The 19849-nt window shown below is 50.1% G+C and overlaps 1 protein-coding gene across 4 annotated transcripts in view; it reads left to right on the top strand.

Annotated features, from left to right (window-relative positions):
* Positions 1–19091, top strand: part of Kcnk12 (potassium two pore domain channel subfamily K member 12) — a 53700-nt gene extending 34609 nt beyond the window's left edge. The window contains exons 2-3 of one of the 4 annotated variants that reach the window (XR_007104773.1): positions 14099–18062; positions 18398–19091. Coding sequence is in view for 2 of the 4 variants with exons in the window: in XM_047523510.1 (XP_047379466.1) it covers positions 14099–14996; positions 18398–18440 (941 nt within the window). In the remaining 2 variants the exon portion in view is untranslated. Of the gene's footprint in view, positions 1–14098 lie in introns of all 4 variants that reach the window. The other 3 variants (XR_007104774.1, XM_047523510.1, XM_047523511.1) reach the window with 3 other exon arrangements.
* Positions 19092–19849: the final 758 nt, after the last annotated feature.

Below are 19849 nucleotides of genomic sequence, written 5' to 3' on the forward strand. Positions count from 1 at the left end.
CCTCTGGCCTCTTCTCTTGCTTCCCCTGCCATCCCTCTTAAGATACTGTGGTCATTGTTTATCTTCAGGACAGGAACCTTATTCATTTTTATTCATTAATTTGAAAAAAATAACAGTGTGTGTTGGGTGAAGTTATGGTTTCAAAAATAGGAACTACCCCATTTGTACCACAGAAAATGTGAAATACGTATAAAAGCATACAGAAGAAACAAAATAAAAATCCATATTTCCCCAACCTAGAGGCACATTCCACATACGGAATCAAATATGTACAGGACCACACATGTGTACATCCATCACCCAATAAATTGGAAGACTGGGAAAGAATCCTTTACAGAACATAATGAATGGCGTCCACTAGGATGCTGTGACAGGATGCTGAGGGCAGAGTCATTGGAGAAAGATGAAGGCAGCCCCTGAGAACCAGGAGCTGGGCTGGCACTCGCTTCAGATGTAGGGCACAGAGGATTCCACGGAACACCTTCATCAGACAAGGTCAGGTTCTGCCATGATGGAGTGAGCTAAAAACAAGACCTCCCATATTCAATTCCAAACCCTGGCCAAAAAAAGAACATCCCCAAGCCACAAAAATGACTGAACATTTTCTCGTATGGCTAATATGAATAATTGGCCATGCTCTGTTGTTCCTACCTGCTAGGCAAGAATTATTAAGGTGTCCAATCAGAGAATCAGCCTGCTCCCTGGCAGCATCCAATCCAGGGTAAAGCCTGCTTCCTTGAGCCCTCCCCCCGTCATCTAACTCAAGCCCAAATCCCAGAATTAGCACTTACTGATGCTGCACAGCCTCCCATGGTGGGTAATGAGCTCTTGTCCCCATGAGTCAATAAATCCAATATTGTTCAACCACAGGTGTCTTCCTAGTGGTATCTGGCTGTGGAGCATGGGCAGTGTTACTCGTCATGGTATTCCTTCCCTGCCCCCATATCTTAGAAAAATGCTAAAAGAATGAAACTAAAACCAAGATGGCAGCCACCATCCTGGTGGTCACTAGACAAGGAGCCAGCTCTGTCAGGAATGTGGCAGTTGTCCCCCACACCCCTGTGATGTAGAGGGTGGGAGAACATCTAAGACATGGGCCACATTCTCCTGGCAAGGCAACAGAGTAAAACACGAAGGGCTAAATCATACTCTGGGACAAGAGTCAACAGGACAGGGGCACCTAACCAAGTGCCTGATGAGCTGAAAGTGCTGCCAGGTGAGGAAAAGGAGTCAGGCGGGTGAAAGGAAAAGGAAGTAAGTCACTCCTGACTTGGTAAGGTGAGTCATGGGAGCCCAGGGAGGCTTGAGCAGGAAAGTGACACCAGCAGGGCTGTGCTTCAGTGACGCCACTGTGCAGCTGTGTACAGACTGTACCTAAAAAAGGCACAGCGCTCCCAGACATCAGGGCCTCTGTGCATATGCAGAGGGGCTGAAGGCCAAGCAACTGCAGTGAACGAATGTGGAGTTGGGCAGACCTGAGTGGCAACCCTGGTGTTGCTGTTTTCTGTGACCTTGGACAAGGTCATTAACAGCTCTGAACCTCCAGCTTCCATGGTCTTTTGTTGTTGTTGTTGTTGTGGATGGACACAATGTCTTTCTGTTTTATTTTTATGTGATGCTGAGGATTGAACCCAGTACCTCACACATGGGAGGCAAGCACTCTGTGACTGAGCTACAGCCCCAGCCCCTTCCATGACCTTTTATCACCTGGGAGGTGGTACAAACTGCAGACTCAGACTCCGGGCAGGCATTTTAACCACACCAAGACCTGCCCCGCCCCACACAGTACAACTGGGGGCGTGTTTCAGAGCAGAATCACAGTTGCATTCTCTGAACCTAAGGCTGAGTGGGGCCTCAAAGGGTGTCATGGCAGGAGCTGCAGCTGTGGGGCCTGGGACCTGCACTCTGGTTCTTTCCCTCGTATCGCCTGACTTCCCTGATTTCTGGCTTCCTCATCTGTATAATGATGACACCTGCTCAAGTTGTTCTGGAGCCTGCACCTTTAGGAACGCCAGCAGGGTGCCTGGGAAAGGAGCCCCATCACTCCAGTTCCCTCCCCGCTTACCTCCCGTGCACCAGGCGTCCACCTTCCCGGCTATGACAGCTGGGAGCAGACTGTGCAGTCAGAACCAGCCTGGCCCACTGGAAGGAGGGTCACACCTCAGCCTCAACCTCATTCTGCCACCACAGTCCAGAAGCTGTGAATCCCTGCCAGGCCCCAATAAAGACCCTGATACTGAAGTGCTGGGGGCAGCCCTTCAGCCTGTTGAAGGGCATGTCAGCTGGTTAGCAGGGCAAACACCAATCTCTCTGTGAATCCTCCAGCGTTCTTCCCTAGCTGCAGCTTTAAATTACAGGCTTGTTTCATCATGCCTTCTTGTCTGTGGGACGAGGCTGGGGGAGAAGGCCAAGTTCCAGAACACCTCAGTCAGATGGAGCCAGACCCCTGAGGACTGGTCTCTGCACTAGCAGGCTGTCCCCGAAGGCTCCTCCGCCCTCCATATCTAGCCTCTCAGGGCTCTGTCTTCCCCACGTGTCCCCTCAGCCTGCACATAGAGGCCCTCAATGGGGCTCGTGGTTGCATGGGTGTGACTGGGGTCTGCTTCTCCAGGGATATAAAACTCGATCTGATTGAGAAGAGTTGAACTCCCACTGGGAGCAGGCTTCCTTGCTTCCCAGAACCACCCTCTTTAAAAACCTGCTCCTCTACGACAGCATTGGAGTAAATGTGATCGCACTGACATGGGATGATGGACCTGCTTTCTCCCCGAAGCCCAGTGCACCTCCTTCGGAGGCACTAGGCTCTGAACTCAGAGCTTTTCCCAGTGCTGCCCCATTACAGCGCTGAGACGGAAGAGTGAGGAGCAGAGCGAGGCAGGCCCGAGCGTCTGCATCTGCATCTGAGTTAGTTAGTGCCCCTAGTTAGTTAGGGCTCCTGTTGCCAGGTCTTGTCCCATCAAAGGCCTTCTCTGGTCTTGGATTCAGTTTTCTCCCAGGGTCCTGGGCTGAGGCTAAGGGCTCTGCTCTTTTTGTTGGGGGGCGGAGGCGCAGAAGGGGTGTGATCTCATCCCCCGAAGAGGATTAGTCATCAGAGAGGCGAGACAGATCTGGGGGGCAGGATGGAGCCCAGCGCCTTGTAAATGAGTCATCTTCCCGCCAGCTCCACGGGGCCTGCTCTTGACAGCTGCTCCCCAGGCGAGGTTGTTAAGCGGGAGCTACCCCGAGGCAGGAGTAGTTAACCGGCTTTTAATAACTCATTTTGCTGAATGATTTCTGGTGAGGAGAGAAGAGCTTAATCCCAGAGATGAAGCACAGAGTGGGGGTAGAAGGCAGCCCCGCCGGCAGGAAGGCTGTGCTGCGCAGAGGGAGTCACTCGCCTTTGCTCACAGTTTATCAAAACCCTTCCCATGTTAACAAATCACCGGCCAATGTGTGTTTGGGAGGGTGGCCAGTGGTAGAGCTTTTGCTTCGCATGCACGAAGCCCTGGGCAAGACCCCAGCACCAAGGAAGAAGGAAGAAAAAAAAAAAAGAAGAAGAAATCACTGGCCTGCACCTGCTGGGTTCAGTCCTGTTTTCCTAGCTTCCTGCCCCCTCAGCCATCCCGCCTCCCCTCCTGCTGTCATTAAACAAAGAAAATCATCCCAGAGGCCCCAAAGAACAAGCCAAATGCATGCAGAACTGGGGAAGGGGCACTTTCTCCACATGTCTTGCTGACTGGTGTCTCTTTATTCTGAGCATCCAGGGTGAGATGGAGCGCCAGTCCCACCCCTATTGTGGAGGGAAGGCAACCATGGGCTTCTGCCCTCAGGGAACGAGCCAGCTAGTGCTGCAAATTAGACAAATCCATAAATGCCAACAAATAGAGCAGCCTACAGTTGCAGCTTTTCCACCAACAGCCCCATTTTTAAATACACCCTACACACACACACACACACACACACACACACACACACACACACTGGATTTGGTGCCTACCTCTAGCTAGGCCTCCTACCCAGTGCAGGGGCCAAAGCTGGAAGGGAGCCCAGAGGTGGAGAAACTGAGACATAGTGCGGTGACAAGACAGGTAGAGCCAGGTTTGAGCACGTGCACAGACAGGACTTTTTCCTTGCCACCAAAATTCCTCCACGATGTTAGGATGTGCCTGTTCCTTGCATGCTTCACCTGGGGCACTTTGGCTGTGATGGGTCATGCTTTGCCAATTCAGCTTGGTGCTTTGGAGACACTTCCCAAGTCCTGCAGGAAGCGTGTCCTTAATCCTCACAACATTCAGAGATAAGCAAGCACTGGACCATCTTAGAGGGAGAAGGTGAGGGTTAGAGAGAATAATGTGCCCCTGTGGCCCGATGGGCAGGTTCCCAGGGCTTCCTAGTTTCTCCAAAGCAGGGTGGGTTGCTGGAGAAGCTCCTAGAGATGGCAGGCAGTGCTCACAAAACTCCAGCAGGTTCAGGCTGAGTGCAAGGTGGATGGAAGCTTCCTCCAGTGTTTCCCTCTTCCACAGATTCACTCTCTCCATCAGCCAGAGTTACTGAACGCTGAGCCACATGTGGGTACTGGCAGGCTAAACCTCACACTCATCCCAGGCCCTGTGCATGGCACTTCCAGCAGGAATGACTTTCTCAAGGTCCTGTTTCTCTTCTTTGCTCTTGAAATCCCACCCCATCTTCAAGGTCTTTCCCAATCACTCCACCAGGAGGATCTCAGCCTTGATTCCCACCTTAACTGATCTGGCTGCACCGAAGGGTTTGGATTGTTTTAAATTCCCCAGGTGATTCTGTTAAGCAGCCAGAGTTGGGAACTGCCAAACTTGTGTATCTGCCTCTTTCCCTTATCACATCACAAGCTCCTTCCTCTATTTGCAGATAGACACTGTGCCAGTTGCTCCACTTGGTGACCTCAATGTCTATCTATTACATAAACCCAGTTTACAAATCTCACAAATGGGGACGATAAGAACACTCACTGACATTCATCAAATCTAAGATCCCATCCATTATAAATGCATTAGCATTATATGTACCATGAGAATTTTTTAAAAATATTTTTTAGTTGTAAATGCACACAATATCTTTATTTTTTAAATTTATATTTGTGTGGTGCTGAGGATGGAACCCAATTCCTCACACTTGTAAGGCAAGCGCTCTACCACTGAGCCACAACCCCAGCCCCCATGAAGAATTTTAAATGCTGCTAAATAAACCACTCAGGCCATTGATTGTAACATACATTGTGATTTGAGACTATCACATGGTCAGCGCCTCCTAGAGTTGTTGCAGGAATTCAATGAATTGCTATGTGTGAAGCACTCAGCACAGGGTTCCTTCAGCGTCAGCTCTCATTCCTCCACATTTCAACCCTTTCATGACTTTTCCTAGCATCCTTTTAGCACTTGGCCTCTCAAAAGGTCTGGGATTATCCAGGTTGCTCAGCTGAGATCCTAAGGGGGGGTCCTAGGCACACTGATTTAAGAATCATTGCTCCAAACAAGTAGAATGAGATGTCTATTTATTCACTCAACAAACGTGGCTGGTGCCCATTCTGCATACCAGGCACGGTTCCAGGCACTGCAGGGTCACAGTGATTTTTTCAAATGTGAGACATCCTCCTCCTGTGTTTGTTTTTTTTTTTTTTTTTTTTTTTTTCCTCCTGTGTTTTAACATGAATCATCCTTACTTCTTCATGAGGGTGAAGTGCAGCATTTCCCAAAGATGAAAGTAATCAAATACACTCTATGGTCAACATAGTTGGGGGACCTCAGGTAGTGTTGAAATCCACACATCACATGGAGTACATCACCACATAAGCACTCTGAAAAGTCCCAAAACAAACAAACTTGTCTCACTTTAAGTCATCTTTCTTTAATCAGGGGAATTCTCTCCAGCCCCCACCCCCATTCCATCTTTTTTTTTTTTTGTGGTCTGGGAATCGAACCCGTGGCCTTGTGCTTACAAGGCAAGCACTTTACCAACTGAGCTATCTCCCCAGCCCCCCATTCCATCTTTTTCTCATCCTAAGAACACATTTTGGCATAGTGTATGCAATTTACAAACAGGGTCACATTGGGAGGTTTACAGATAAAGAAGTCGAGGCTCAGAGAAGTGATAGTGACTTGCTTCAATCACTTCAATGATGGAGGCCACATTAGAACTCAAACTTTTGAATTTAGTCTGGTGCTTTTCCTGAACACTGGACTGCTTAGCCAGGTCCCTGAACCATCAATGTGTCCTGGAATATGTCTGGGTTTGTGCCACAAAAAGCTGAAGCAGGAAAGGAGATTCATGTGCTCATGGAGATGGGATTCCAGAGGTAGACCAAGCAACAAGGCTCCTTGTTTGACTAGATACCATCAAGATCTCCTCCCTCCCAATCCACTTTCTATAGTGTCAGCTTCGTGCTAAAGCTGGTTCTCCTCCTGGCTCCTGAAGGCTGCCAGTCATTCCTGGGACCACCTCCTGCTCCCTGGGTCCAGGACAGCTCTGGTAAGAGGGAGAAATCGTTAACTCAGAAAAATTCTCTTCTCTTTGGCCTGAAGGAGGTCACATGCCAATTCCTAGGGCAATCTCTGTAGCCACAAAAATGCCCTGCACTGATTGGCTTAGGCTTCCCATCCTTGAGCCAATCATGGTAAGGGACTGGATTATTCTGATTGACCTGGGCTAATCCTGCTCTTTCCTGGAGTTGGGTCAGCTCCGCAAGTAGCCTGGCTTGCTGCTCAGTAAAGGGTTGGGGAATGATTGTTAAGGAGATGATACAAAGTCTGCCACTAGGGTGTTAGGTCAATGGAAATTCAAGTCAGATAGTAGCAGTTGGACATATTCCAACCAGGAGGGTTATCAGGGATGCCTTATTAATATTATATCTCAAAATAATTTATTTACATCAGGTTTGTCTGGGGAATTAGAATGCAGATTCCTGAGTCCCTTCTCTGACCTACTAAATACACCCTCTGGAGTGGGACCAACTTTGAAATCTGCATTTTAACTATACAGCTTCATTGCTTGGCACGGCCCTGGCTCACACATGCTGTCCTGGGGTAATTATGAGTAGTGCCAGTTTTACTCTCAAAAATACTTCAGATTGGACTATAAATTATATATCCCCCCCTTGGAGTTGACAGTGCAGAGCCCAGCAGGACAAGGACCCAGAGGGTAATGAACCAAGACTTCCCATCTGTCTGGCCCAGCGGAAAGGGCATGGACTTCAGGGGCGGCTCAGCCTCTTACAAGCTAAACCGGTGACAACCTTCATCTCTTGGCCCACGTGCTTGCTCAGCAGTTGATGAAACAGTGCCTTCCTTGTAGGAGGTTGGGGGATTGGATAGGAGGTGCATGCTAAGTATCCCACAGAGGCTGCCACCCAGGAATGCGCAGGGCAAACCAGCACCGGCATCCCTTCTCACTCCCAGGCTCCTTGAGCTGAACTCCAAAGGCCCTGTCACCAGGGCCTATTTGCGAAGGCGGCACCAGACAGGCTGTGGGAACAACTTCACAGCTTTTGTCAAAGTGGCATAATAAAGCCCCCAAGTGTCTGCTCTTTGCAGACTGTAATGGCAGATCAATTGTGGCATAAACAAAATAGCAGGCGTGGTGTGAACCCAGGGACAGATTACACCTCTGCAGGGTGTGACTGGGAGGAGGAGATTCTCAGGGTGGCAGGGTTTGCCTTTTGTCTGGCTGAAGCTTCAAGACCTCTCTCTAGATCGGATCTGGACTCCCACAAGTTGTTAATGCGTGGGGGCGTACTCCCCAGCTCTGGGAAGCAACTGACTAGGCAACAGCACCACACACAGACCTGACCCAGGACCCTGGCATCCTGAGCTCTGTGCCTATTGATATTGATGGGGAAAGAGAACGGACGGTTCCCTCCTCGTCTCCGGAGCTGAACTGCCTCTATACAGGAAAGAGAGGAAGAGAAGCAGGCACAGGAGCCAGACCTCAGGAATCAGGCAGAGAAACTTTCTGCTTTCTACTCTCATCAGAGAAACTCCAAACCTGACTGTCCCTTTGTTCTGGGCAGGGAATACCCCATGTCTGGTCACACATCTGGCATCATGTGGGGCCCGCAGTCACCACTTGATCAAGGGGTTGTGCTGAATGTAAGTTGAGCCAGAGTCGCAAGACCCCAGGACAAATTCCAGCCAAGACTGTGGGACAGCAGGGAAAAGCTGTGCTCTGTCTCAGGGCTGAGCCCGCTGGCAGCATAGATGGGGTCGGTAAAAAACCCTAAAAAATGTTGCAGGGGGCCTCCAAGCAGGCAGCCCAGATCCTCTGTGAGGACAGGAGCAGCACTGTCTGACTTTGCATCATGTCTTTGAACCTAGCTTGCCGCTGCCAACCTTGGTCCTTGGTAAATGTTTGCTGAAGGAATGAATGGGTGGAGATTGGGGTTAACAGCTGCATACCTGGGGTTGTCATCTTGCTGAGGCACTGATAAGGCCACCCCACATGGCAGGGGGTAGGGTAGAATGGTGCGGGGAGAGGCAGATCTCCTAGGTTCAGTTATCCAGGCAAAAGGCAGATCTTCAACGGGAATCCCAAAATCCAAAGGAGGCCTTAGGCAGAAGCTAGGAGTCCAAGGATGGAGGATTCTAGAGTCTGAGGATGCCCCTGGTGGTAGAAGAGATGACCTTGGCTATGTGGAAGTAGGTCAGGTAGGGCGGGACTGTGGGGACCCCAAGGGACAGATGAATACCACACTGTGGTCACCCAGGCTGTTAACCAGGAGCTGTAGTCTCCTCTGCATCTTCTCCTGTGTGCTGCACCTAGGCCCTGGGTCCTTCTCATCTAAATGGCCAGATTCTCTCAGCCAATGGACCCATGCTGATAGGAGCATTAAGGGAAAAGAAGGGCCCCGATCCTGGTCAAGGAGGCAGCAGTGATCAGTGAAAAGAGCCATAATGGACAGAGGACTTGGGAACAACCACTCCCCCATGAAAATACTCTCCTGGTAGCAGCCCAGGAGGACTGCAGTTTGTTTCCTAAGAGCAATGGAGGTCCCTGGATTGCTCCAAGAGGACAGTCTTATGTGGTGGGCAGCATGGACTATAGATGTCAGCAGACAGGGGCTTCAGTCTCTGCTCTATTTCCCAGCTGCGGTTTCCTCATCTGTTGAGCGGTGCCTGCCTCCTTCACAGGTTGTGGAGATGAAGTGAGATGGTGCATGCGATGCTGGCACAGTGTGTGGCACTGTTAGGTGGTGGTCTTCAACCCACTGCAGAGCAAATCCAGAAGGGAGTATTTTGTTAAACAGGCCAAGATAGGATGCAGCTTTGTCTTCATCTATCGTCTTTAGGAACTCCCCTTCCAATCCCTTAACAACCTCTTGTGTTAGAAGCCCAGGTTTTCAAAAAAAAAAAAAAAAATTTTTTTTTTTTGTTTTAAACACCAGTCTGAGATTGAGGTTCATCCTTGGATGTTAACTCCAACCTGCACATTTGCTGCTAATGGAAGCCAAGCCTCCTGCCCAGCTCTGGCCTGACCTGTGGTGTAGGGACCTACAGTGCATGGTGGGCGTGGTAAGGCTTGCCCTGGGTCTACATCCCTGGAGCCACTGTCGTTCTCAGCTTTTGCGAGTGGGGCTCCAGTGCCCACTGTTTAGATGGCATGCCTTTCACGGAGCTCGTTTATGGTCTTCTGGAGTCCCCTGCTCGCCACCCCATTCCTTGAGTGGAAGTTCGCCTTCTACCGTCTCCCCTGTGATTCCCTCTCATGGGGTCCCCAGCTTTCTGCCCCTTCACCTCTTACTGCTAAGGCCCCTTGTTCCAGCATACAGCCCTCCTGAACAATATCCAGATCTCTTCCTTCCAGTGTCCTTGACTTTGTCACTCTCATGCATCCTGAGGTTACAAGCCCTGTGTGCTCCTCAACGTTGTGTTGCAATAGCAAAATACATGAACTTATTAACTTATAAAAAGAAATGGTGTGTTTTGGCTCACGGTTTTGTAGGCTTCAGTCCTCGATCGTTGGCTCCACTGCTTCGGGCCTGTGATGAGACAGCACATTGTGGTGGAAAAGCATGGTGGAGCAAAGCGGCTTACCCAGGGAGCCAGCTCTGTCGTGTGGCATGTGCTTAGCATGTGCAAGGCCCTGAGTTCTGTCCTGAGCACCAAAAACCAAAGAAACAAACAAGGACGCTCACTTCATGGCCAAGGAGCGAAAGGAAGGAACAGGGGGCTGGGTCCCACCATCTCCTTCAAGGACATGGCCCCACGATCTAAAGACCTCCAACTAAGACTCCGCTTCTCAAAGATTCCACCACCTCCCAAAAGCACCACCCTGGGGACGAGGCTTTAACATACGGGCCTTTCAGGGATATTTAAGGTCCAAACTACAAGTGAGACATGGTGATGTAGGCCTGTAACACCCGTTACTCAGAAAGCTGAGGCTGGAGGATCACAAGGTCAAGGCTAGCCTGGGCAACTCAGGGAGACCTGTCTCAAAATAAAAAGTAAGAAGGGCCAGGAATGTAGCTGAGTGATAGAGTGTCCCTGGGTTTAATAATGCAACAATAAATAAACAAATAATCTTAGGAGTACAAAGCCAGCCTCAGCAACTTAGCAAGGCCCTAAGCAACTCAGCAAGACTCTGTCTCTAAATAAAATATTTTTAAAAGGGCTGGGGATGTGGCTCAGTGGTTGAGCACCCCTGGGTTCAATCCCCAGTACCAAAAAAATTAATTAAAAAATCCAGTTACAGCACCCTAGAAGTGCAGACCCCTTTCCTGCCCTTCCTCCCCTACCTCTGTGGCCGGACCCGCCCCGTCAGCTTCCCACCCAATTTGCAGGCAAAGTTTCAGATTCCAGGAGACACTCTCTGGTTCCCCTGCAGCTCTCTCCACACCCTGCTCCAGCGCCCTGGGTGCCAGAGGGTGTCTGTGGCTCATTTGGCTCCCCACTGGGAGACCAGCTGCCTGGTTCCCTTCTTACTATGGCCCCAGAAGTTCTCAACGCCCCCAAAAAACCATTGCATCCTGGGGGTGGGCGGAGGGTGCCTCCGTACTCACTACCACCTCAACTCTACCTATGCCCATCATCCGCCAACCCCTGGATAATCTCTAGCCTTCCAGCACAGCCTGGAGGTGGTGTGGGGTTACTAGACTCCAGACCCATTTTGCTGATTTGCTAAGTCAGCCAGAATGTGTCTGGAATTTTCTCTTTAAAATGGGAGTTACAAACCACATACTGTCCTTGGCTTTGAGACCGTGGGTGAAAATCCTAAAAAAATAGGAAAATTCAATTCAACATTTGCAACAAAATTCAACATAAGCAAAATATTAATGTTCCAGGCTCAGGATTTTCCATTTCTTTAGGAATTTAACACAGCCATCCCTCTACTAGAGGTTGACTTCCCTCAGTGAGCAGAAGCAGTGTTGTGTACCCTGTCTAAGCAACTGGCTGGAATGGGGCAAATGGAGGGCAGCGGTGCCCAGCCAAGCTAGAAGTCACTCCTCTTTGCCCGGCCTCCTTCTTCACCCATACAATGAGGGGTAGACCAGAATTAAGGTCCCTTACAGTTCTCACAGTCTATAAATTTTTAACAAGTTTTTCTTATCACAAGTGCAAGAAAATTCATAAAACACAGTTAAACAAATTTTACACAGCTAGCACCATGTAACTGCCACCAGGTCAGCAGAACATTTATAGCACCCTAGAAATTCCCTATGTCCCTACTAGTCACTGTTCCCTGCCACCCCCAGAGGAAACCCCAACTCTGACTTTTATCAAAATCACTCTTTCAAAGCTGGGCACGGTGGCCCATGCCTATCATCCCAGTGTCTTGAGTGGCCAAGGCAGGAGGATGGCAAGTTCAAGTCCAATCTCAGCAACTTAGCAAGGCCCTAAGCAACTTAGCAAGACCCTGTCTCTAAATAAAATATTAAAAGGGCTGAGGATACGGCTCAGTGCCTCTGGGTTCAATGCTTGTTACCAAAAAAAAAAAAAAAAAAAATCACTTTTTCTTTTTTTCTTATAATTTGACACCAAGCTCCCCACTGGGAGACCAGCTGCCTGGTTCCCTTCTTACTATGGCCCCAGAAGTTCTCAACGCCCCCAAAAAACCATTGCATCCTGGGGGCAATGGTGCATACCTGTAATCTCTCCATAGGAGGCTGAGGCAAGTTCCAAGTCAATCTTGGCAACTTGGTGAGACCCTGTTTCAAAATCAAAAGTAAAAAGAGATACAGATATGGCTCAGTGATAGAGTACCTCTCGGTTCAATCTCCAGTACCACAAATAATAATGATAATTTGACCAACAAAGTCTGTTTCCTTAAAAAAAAAATCTGGGATTTTAGTTTATTTTTACCTGAACTTAGATTTTATATTAGTGAAATAATGCAGAATGTATTCTTAAGTGTCCAGCTTCTTTTGTTTAACATTCTTTTTGTGAGACTCATCCATGTTGCTGTAAGTAGCTGTGGTTTGTATTTTTATGGCTGTATAGTATTCCCTTATGTTGCCAGACACTTTGGCTATCAAGTTAAAACTTTTTAAAAATACAAACACATAGTCCTGCTCCACATGTAGCCATATAAATTTAGAGGTGATTTCTTTCTTTTGGGGGGAGTGTTTGCTAAGGATTGAACCCAGGGACACTTTATCTCTGGCCTACATGGTACATACCCAGTCCTTTTTCATTTGTTTTTGGGATAGGGTCTTGTTAAGATGCTGAAGGTCTCACTAAGTTGGTGAGGATGGCCTCAAACTTTTGACCCTTCTGCCTCAACCTCCTATTTGCCTGGGATTACAGGCATGCACCACCATGCCCAGTCCAGAGGTGACTTCTTTATGAATCAAGGACTTGAGTTTGGCTTTACAGTATAGCAATCCCTCTATCAAGTTCTTGGGTAAACTGCTAGTTTGAGATTGGTTTTCATTGCTGTTTTTTGTTTGTTTTGTTTTTCACTCTTCTGTGGTCAAAGTCTGGACGTAGGAGCATAACCCATCTTCTTTAACATGGGTAATATAGTAGGATTTTCCCCGAACTTGAGTCAGTAAGCATAAGATGAACACCATAATCAGACATTTAGGTATTTCCTCCAGGGAATCTGCAGAATGATTAGAATACAGGTTTAAGAAATTTACTATGAAAGTATTATACGAGATGTTTTCTTGGTCCGCTTAGGAAAATTGGCAAATGGAACCAAACTCTTCTCCACCCATTTCCCAGGGTTGGCCTACTCCATTGGCAGCTTGGCCTCCTGCCATTGGGCATGAATTGGGCAGAAATGCCCCTGAAGTTTTGCTGCCAGAGGTACCGGAAAGCACTATCGTGCTTCTTAGGCAGAGGGCCCATTTTCAGCTCAGACTCCAAACAGCAGCCCCCTCCCTTTGGGTCCCACAAAGAGATCACAGCCAGCACAGGCAGAGCTCAGGTTGCTGGGGTAGATCAGCCTCTGTACGCCCTGGATGTCAGGAGTGAGTACCCAAGGGACCTTCTGTAGAAATCAATTGATAAAGACTCCTTGAAAGCCTGTGTAAACAAGTGGGTAGCTTAATAGTTATATAAGATTTTAAAGCAATAAGCAGCTGCCCAGGTACAGGTCAGACCTCCCAGGACAAAGCCCAGATGCACAATCAGCAGCTGGGCCCCAACCTTCACCTTGGCCACAGTGTGTGCAAGGGTGATTGATAATGATCCTTGGAAGGGTAGGAGCTGACCACCAGGGCCAGAGCCACGCTGGCACTCTGAAGGCTGTGGGTGGACTCACTTTCCTTTTGTCGGCTTCACAGAGCCTTTTCCAGAGATCATAAACTGTAGCTACCTGAGCACACTGTCTCGTTCCAGAGTGAGCAACCCCAAAGATGGTGAAGGAGGTGGGAGAACAGGTGTCACTTGTTGGCCTTTGGGCATGTCTGAGCAGTGGTTCTGCTTTGTGTGCCCTGAGTAGTCTTTCCTAGTGACTATTCTGCCTCACCATGTTCATTTATAGCTTGGGGGCTGCCAAGATTAGGAACCATATCTAGTATCGCCAAAGGAGACAAAAGTACACACCTAAGTGGAGCCACTCGGAATAGCTGCCAAGTGGGCACCTGCATTCTCCTGCCACACACCCAGGTAGGGTCCACCTGCCCTTGCTGACCTGCTCTGTGTCTCCACAGGTTTCGGCATGACCACCCCTGCAACAGTGGGTGGGAAGGCCTTCCTCATCGCCTACGGGCTCTTTGGCTGCGCGGGGACCATCCTTTTCTTCAACCTCTTTCTGGAGCGCATCATCTCGCTGCTGGCCTTCATCATGCGCACGTGCAGGGAGCGCCAGCTGCGCCGCAGCGGCCTGCTGCCCGCCACCTTCCGCCGCGGCTCGGCGCTCTCGGAGGCCGACAGCCTGGCGGGCTGGAAGCCCTCAGTGTACCACGTGCTGCTCATCCTGGGCCTGTTCGCCGTGCTGCTGTCGTGCTGCGCCTCGGCCATGTACACCAGCGTGGAGGGCTGGGACTACGTGGACTCGCTCTACTTCTGCTTCGTCACCTTCAGCACCATCGGCTTCGGGGACCTGGTGAGCAGCCAGCACGCCGCCTACCGGAACCAGGGGCTCTACCGCCTGGGCAACTTCCTCTTCATCCTTCTCGGCGTGTGCTGCATCTACTCCCTCTTCAACGTCATCTCCATCCTCATCAAGCAGGTGCTCAACTGGATGCTGCGTAAGCTGAGCTGCCGCTGCTGCGCGCACTGCTGCCCGGCGCCCGGCGCGCCCCTGGCCCGGCGCAACGCTATCACACCCGGCTCGCGGCTGCGTCGCCGCCTGGCCGCGCTCGGCGCAGACCCCGCGGCCCGCGACAGCGATACCGAGGGCCGTCGCCTGTCGGGCGAGCTTATCTCCATGCGCGATCTCACGGCCTCCAACAAAGTGTCGCTGGCGCTGCTGCAGAAGCAGCTGTCCGAGACGGCCAACGGCTACCCGCGCAGCGTGTGCGTCAACACGCGCCAGAACGGCTTCTCAGGCGGCGTGGGCGCGTTGGGCATCATGAACAACCGGCTGGCGGAGACCAGCGCCTCCAGGTAGAACACCCGCCCGCCCGCCAGCGCCGTGGACCCTCCCCAGGCTGCGGGCCGCCGGGCGTGATTTGCTTCACTTCTCTCAGAGCTGGCGCTTTCTTAATCTTTATCCAATAAAATGAAACCAAAAAAATTTATTTTTTAAAAAAGAAATACTATTTGGCCAGGCCTGATGTTATCAAGGGCAGGTTTTGGGGGAGCCTGTGTCCCTTGTGAGTCCCCTCTTGGAGAACCGTGGCCCCCAGAGATTTTTCTCCAGGGAGGAAAAAAAATGGCACCCCAGACCCCCTCATCCAGTGCACACTGCAGCAAGGAGAATGCCATTCCCGGGGTCTGCAGACCGGCACTAAACCCTTCCCCATGCACATAAGCAGCTGGCAACCCCAAAGCATATGGTGCAGCTTTTCATGGCTCCGAATTACCTCCTCAGCATTTAGAATCCTGGCCCAGCCTAGCAGCTTCCTTCTGGTCGTCAGAAGTGATATAGTCACAGTTTTGACAGGTGGGGGTGGGGAGAGCCATATGTTGCCTCCCCATGTATATATATAGAACAGCCACTACACACTGAGAATGGTGTAGTATTATGCAATGAGATGAAACATAGCACAACTTGCAGACTGTGGCATTTCCCCCAGATTTGGAAATTGCAAATGGTAAGGGGCTTAGTTGGCCTTTCTCAGCCTGGAGTTAGTCCACTTAGCACAGCACACCGGGCAGCTACTTCTAATGGTGGTGCAGCCAGGGTGGGCTGCAGGAGGGGAGCTCAGGCTGCAGGAACCCTGCTCTGCTTTAACCTGCAGATCTCCAAGGCACATCTTAAGTCCCCCAACCCTCCTTTCATTCACAAGCTTCATCCACATATAGGAATGCTCTTCATTATTAACCAAGAATATCTGACTCTTCGCAGACAAGATTCGTTGTTGTTGTCATCATTTTCTTCTTTTTTTAACAACTGTTGACAGTTTGACATTTTACCATTATTAGAGAGCCTGTTGGTGCAGAGCATGGCCCCCTAGCTGCCCCTCCTCCTCCCAAGTCAGGGCTCTGCCAGCTACGCCCTTGGGAACCCAGGGCCTGTGCCAACATAAACCCACAGTAGCCATCCTGCAAATGTATTTGGGGGTTCGTAATGGCAGGGTTCTATTCAAAATCCTGAGTGCTCCTCAATAATCAAGTCAGTTTTTGTTTTTGTTTTTTTCATGTACAGTCTTCATTGAAGGTGGAGGAAGACAGGGGGAATCCATGGATTGGAGTAATTTTTGGATTAAAGTTATGGGGCTGGGGATACAGCTCAGTTGGTAGAGTGCTTGCCTGTCAAGCACAAGGCCCTGGGTTCAATCCCCAGCACCGGGAGAAAAAAAAAAAAAAAAAAAAAAAGAAGTTATGATCTGGATGATCCTCAAGCTGAGGGACAGATTCTCCCAGAAGAGCCCTCTGTCTACCCAGGCTTCATTGAAAGGATGGTGGCTTGGGCTGTATACTACTTCTGATGGGAAATCTTAGAAAAGCACCACCTCACCACCAGCTCCAGAGATGCTATGACATCTCCCTCCCTGGCAAAAGGTACAGACACTTGTACACACATACCTACACCCAAACATGCACACGTGCACACTCATGTATACACAGCATTAAGAATCATGTTAATTATCAAACTCCTTTCTCCTCTTCCAGTTTATGGTAAAAAGGGAAAAAAATTAGCTAGGATCTTAGTGAGTGACTCTCCAGTTACTTTGGGTAATTTCTAATTTGGGTTGGGATTGGTTTTTAAAACACGGTACTTAATCTGAGCTGAAACCAATGAGGTATGGCTGGCCAGGAGAGGAGTGAGTCTTGCTAAATCCTGAGGGGTAAGCGCCTCCAAGAACCCAGCTTCCAGGATTCACCATGATTGTCTGGTCAGGCCTGTGAGCACCCATCTGAATGCTGGCTGCATTCATAGAAGGGGACTGCATGTGCTCAGAGGCACATGTCTAGCAGGACATGGAAATAAAGTGCCAGGTTCATCTCTTTTAAAGAAAAAACCATTAAAAGGCATCCAATTAGAGATGTCACCTAGGCAACGGGAAATAACTTGGAGATCTGAGCTATCCAGAGAAGGAAGTAAAGATCCCCATGGTAGAGGCAACTGGACATGAGGACTCAATCTACAGGCAAAATAATTGCCTATGTAGTGGAAGGCAGCCCAGTCACCAAGTCTCCAACCCAGCGACCAGTGCACAGCCCTGATGGAATCCTGCCCCTTCTGGAGGGACCAGGAACTGCCTCCAGAGAAGAGAAATACAAAACATTCCTTGGCAATCTCCTCTGTCAATAGCGCTTCCTACAGTCTATCCTAAGTTGCTTATGTTACAACCTTAGCTGTTTTCACTTCCTTTCCTATGCTTTGGCTTTGGAGGGAGGCAATTGGGGGCAGCTGAGCAAATATGTAAAGGAGCCATAAGCCTCACATCTTCCCAGAGAAACATTAATCCTCCAAGGTACAGTAGTAGCTCAGGATCCAGGGCCACGTGTGCATTTTCCCTCAAGCCCCCATCCCTTGACCCCAATCTCAGTGACATTGGATGATATAGCACAATGTCGTCCTTCCCTTCAAAAGGCTCAGGGCTGCTGCCTTGAAAAGCTGGGTCAGAGGACTTGATAGAGCATTAGACATACCCCTAAAGGACGAGCAGTTAAATATCCTGCTTGAGGTCCTACACTGAGAAGCAGGGATGGGATGGAGTCTTCACATCATTTCAGGAACAATGACGTTGATAGGGACCCCTTTCCTTCATGCAGTTTCCAACCTTGGGCTGAGAAGGGCTCTATTCTGCCAGATGCCAAGGGCTCTCACGCCCCACAGCTCACTGCAATCTGCAACTTGCACAGGCTCTGGGAACTGTTCCTAACCTCAGGCTCACACTCACCCATCTCAGGCTGGACTGTGGGGCTCCGCTCAAGGCAGCATGACTCCGAGAAGCCCTTGCCATTCAGCTGTGGCCATGCAGAAGCCAGGTCTTGGTACTGGGCCCTCTCAGAGTTGAGCAGGCAGGTTAAGAAGCCACCAAGGTGCACCTGTTGCTAAAGGTGAGTGATCAGATTCCTTCATTCTCTGAGTGAAGTCAGAGGCCCAGGCCTGGTGAAGGAGTCCTAAAGGCTCAGGGAGTCTCAGCCCTCAGCCTGTGGAAAAAGTCAGACAGCCCTGGGCATTCAAACAGCATCATGCACACGTGCACCCGCACACACATCAATCAGCCTTACAAAGAGCTATTAGCCCTTCTCTGCAAGGAAAAGTCAGTCTGGGCTGCTTTAAGAAGAAAGATTGCTCATGTTTGATTCCCTAGAGATCTGCTAGGGCCTGGAAAGCCCTCTCTACCTTGGCGGAGCTTTATGTACCATGTGCATGTGTTTGTTTTACACAGAAGCCAGCATCCAAAACCAAGCCGCGTCCTGAGCAGCAGTTGACCCGAAGTCTCCATCCCTCAGGCCGTCCAGCAGAGCCCTCCTCCTGCAGGCTCTGGGGTGAAGGGTGGCTGAGCCCCGCTGGGGAACGGAGGCAGAAGACAGTCCACCGAGGCCGCGGAGGAGCTGTGGGCCATGCAGTTTCATCTTACTGTAACCTTTTACACTAAAAAATAAAAAGCACAATTCCACATCATCGCCTGGAAAGCACATCCAGACTGCGGCTTAGGGCAGCTGCAGGGCTCTGTTTGCTGCAGCAGTTGAATAACCCTGGCCTTGGAAACTCAGAAACCTCCTCCTAAGGGGTAGAGGGGCTAACGAAGCCATTCCTGACTCCCGGCGGGCTGGGCAGTGTGGACTTGGGGTCTGGACTCTTGCCCCTGAAGCAGCTCTGTCACCTTTAGGCACCCCAGGGTGTGACATCACTCGATGCCAAGCCAGCCATGAGAGGTCTGCACTGGCCCCTTTCCTTTCCTCCCAAGGGAAGCTGCCCCTGCTTTACAACTCATTTTCTATGCTACTCAGTCTCTCAGGAGGGGGGTGGAGCATGCAGGGCTTCTTCGACAACACGTTTCTTTTTCTGAGCGGCACTTCAAGAGAGGACTTGAAGGGTGTTTAAATTAACAATGAATAAAATGCAGCCTGCCACCCCTGTGAGCTGTTTGCTTTCTGCCTGTCAGAGCCGCCTGCCTCCCCATCTTCCTGCTCACACCTCCTCTCCGGAGGTCCCTGGAGACTTGTGGCAGCCCCACAGGGGAATTTCTCTGCAAAACAGTGACTCCATTTGAGCCTGAGCACCAACTGGGCCACAGTGGCCTAAGACTGGGGGAGGGACCATGGCCCTGCTCTTCAACCAGACCGGCTGCTGCACACTCGATTCTCCCAATGAAGCTTTGAAAGAGGCCAGGCCCTACCCCAGAGATTCTGGAGATTTTGATTTCATGGGTCTGAGGAGAAACTGGGCAGGCACTGGGAACTTTTTTCAAAAGTTGCCTGGGTAATTCTAGTGGGCAGTCAGGTCTTGAACCTGCACCATAAACACAGAGCACTCACATTATAGTCAGGTAGGCAGGGTGCCCACTAAGAAACAGGAAGTCTGGCAGTCATGGCTCAGCTCCTCAGTTTCCCCATCTCCGATATGGGTTAATGAGACCCTCCCCTGACCTCCCAGAAGTCTTAGGAGAAGTAAGCAGAGGTGGGAACTCCAGAAAGTGGGAACTCTGTTGCAAGTTGTCACCATAATGAAGGGCATTTCATGAGGATAATGGGACCAGGTCGCCCCTCTTGCTTCTGCAGGGGAAACTGCTCCTTCCAGGTGATTCTCTGCCCAGGTGCTTTTGTAAACTTCTTTTCAGTAGCACCTTAATCACCATCATAATCGTGCCAAGCCTGCAAAAGCCTTCTTTTCTCCC

Source organism: Sciurus carolinensis, chromosome 13 (assembly GCF_902686445.1).
Source record: "Sciurus carolinensis chromosome 13, mSciCar1.2, whole genome shotgun sequence".
Classification (NCBI taxonomy): domain Eukaryota; kingdom Metazoa; phylum Chordata; class Mammalia; order Rodentia; family Sciuridae; genus Sciurus; species Sciurus carolinensis.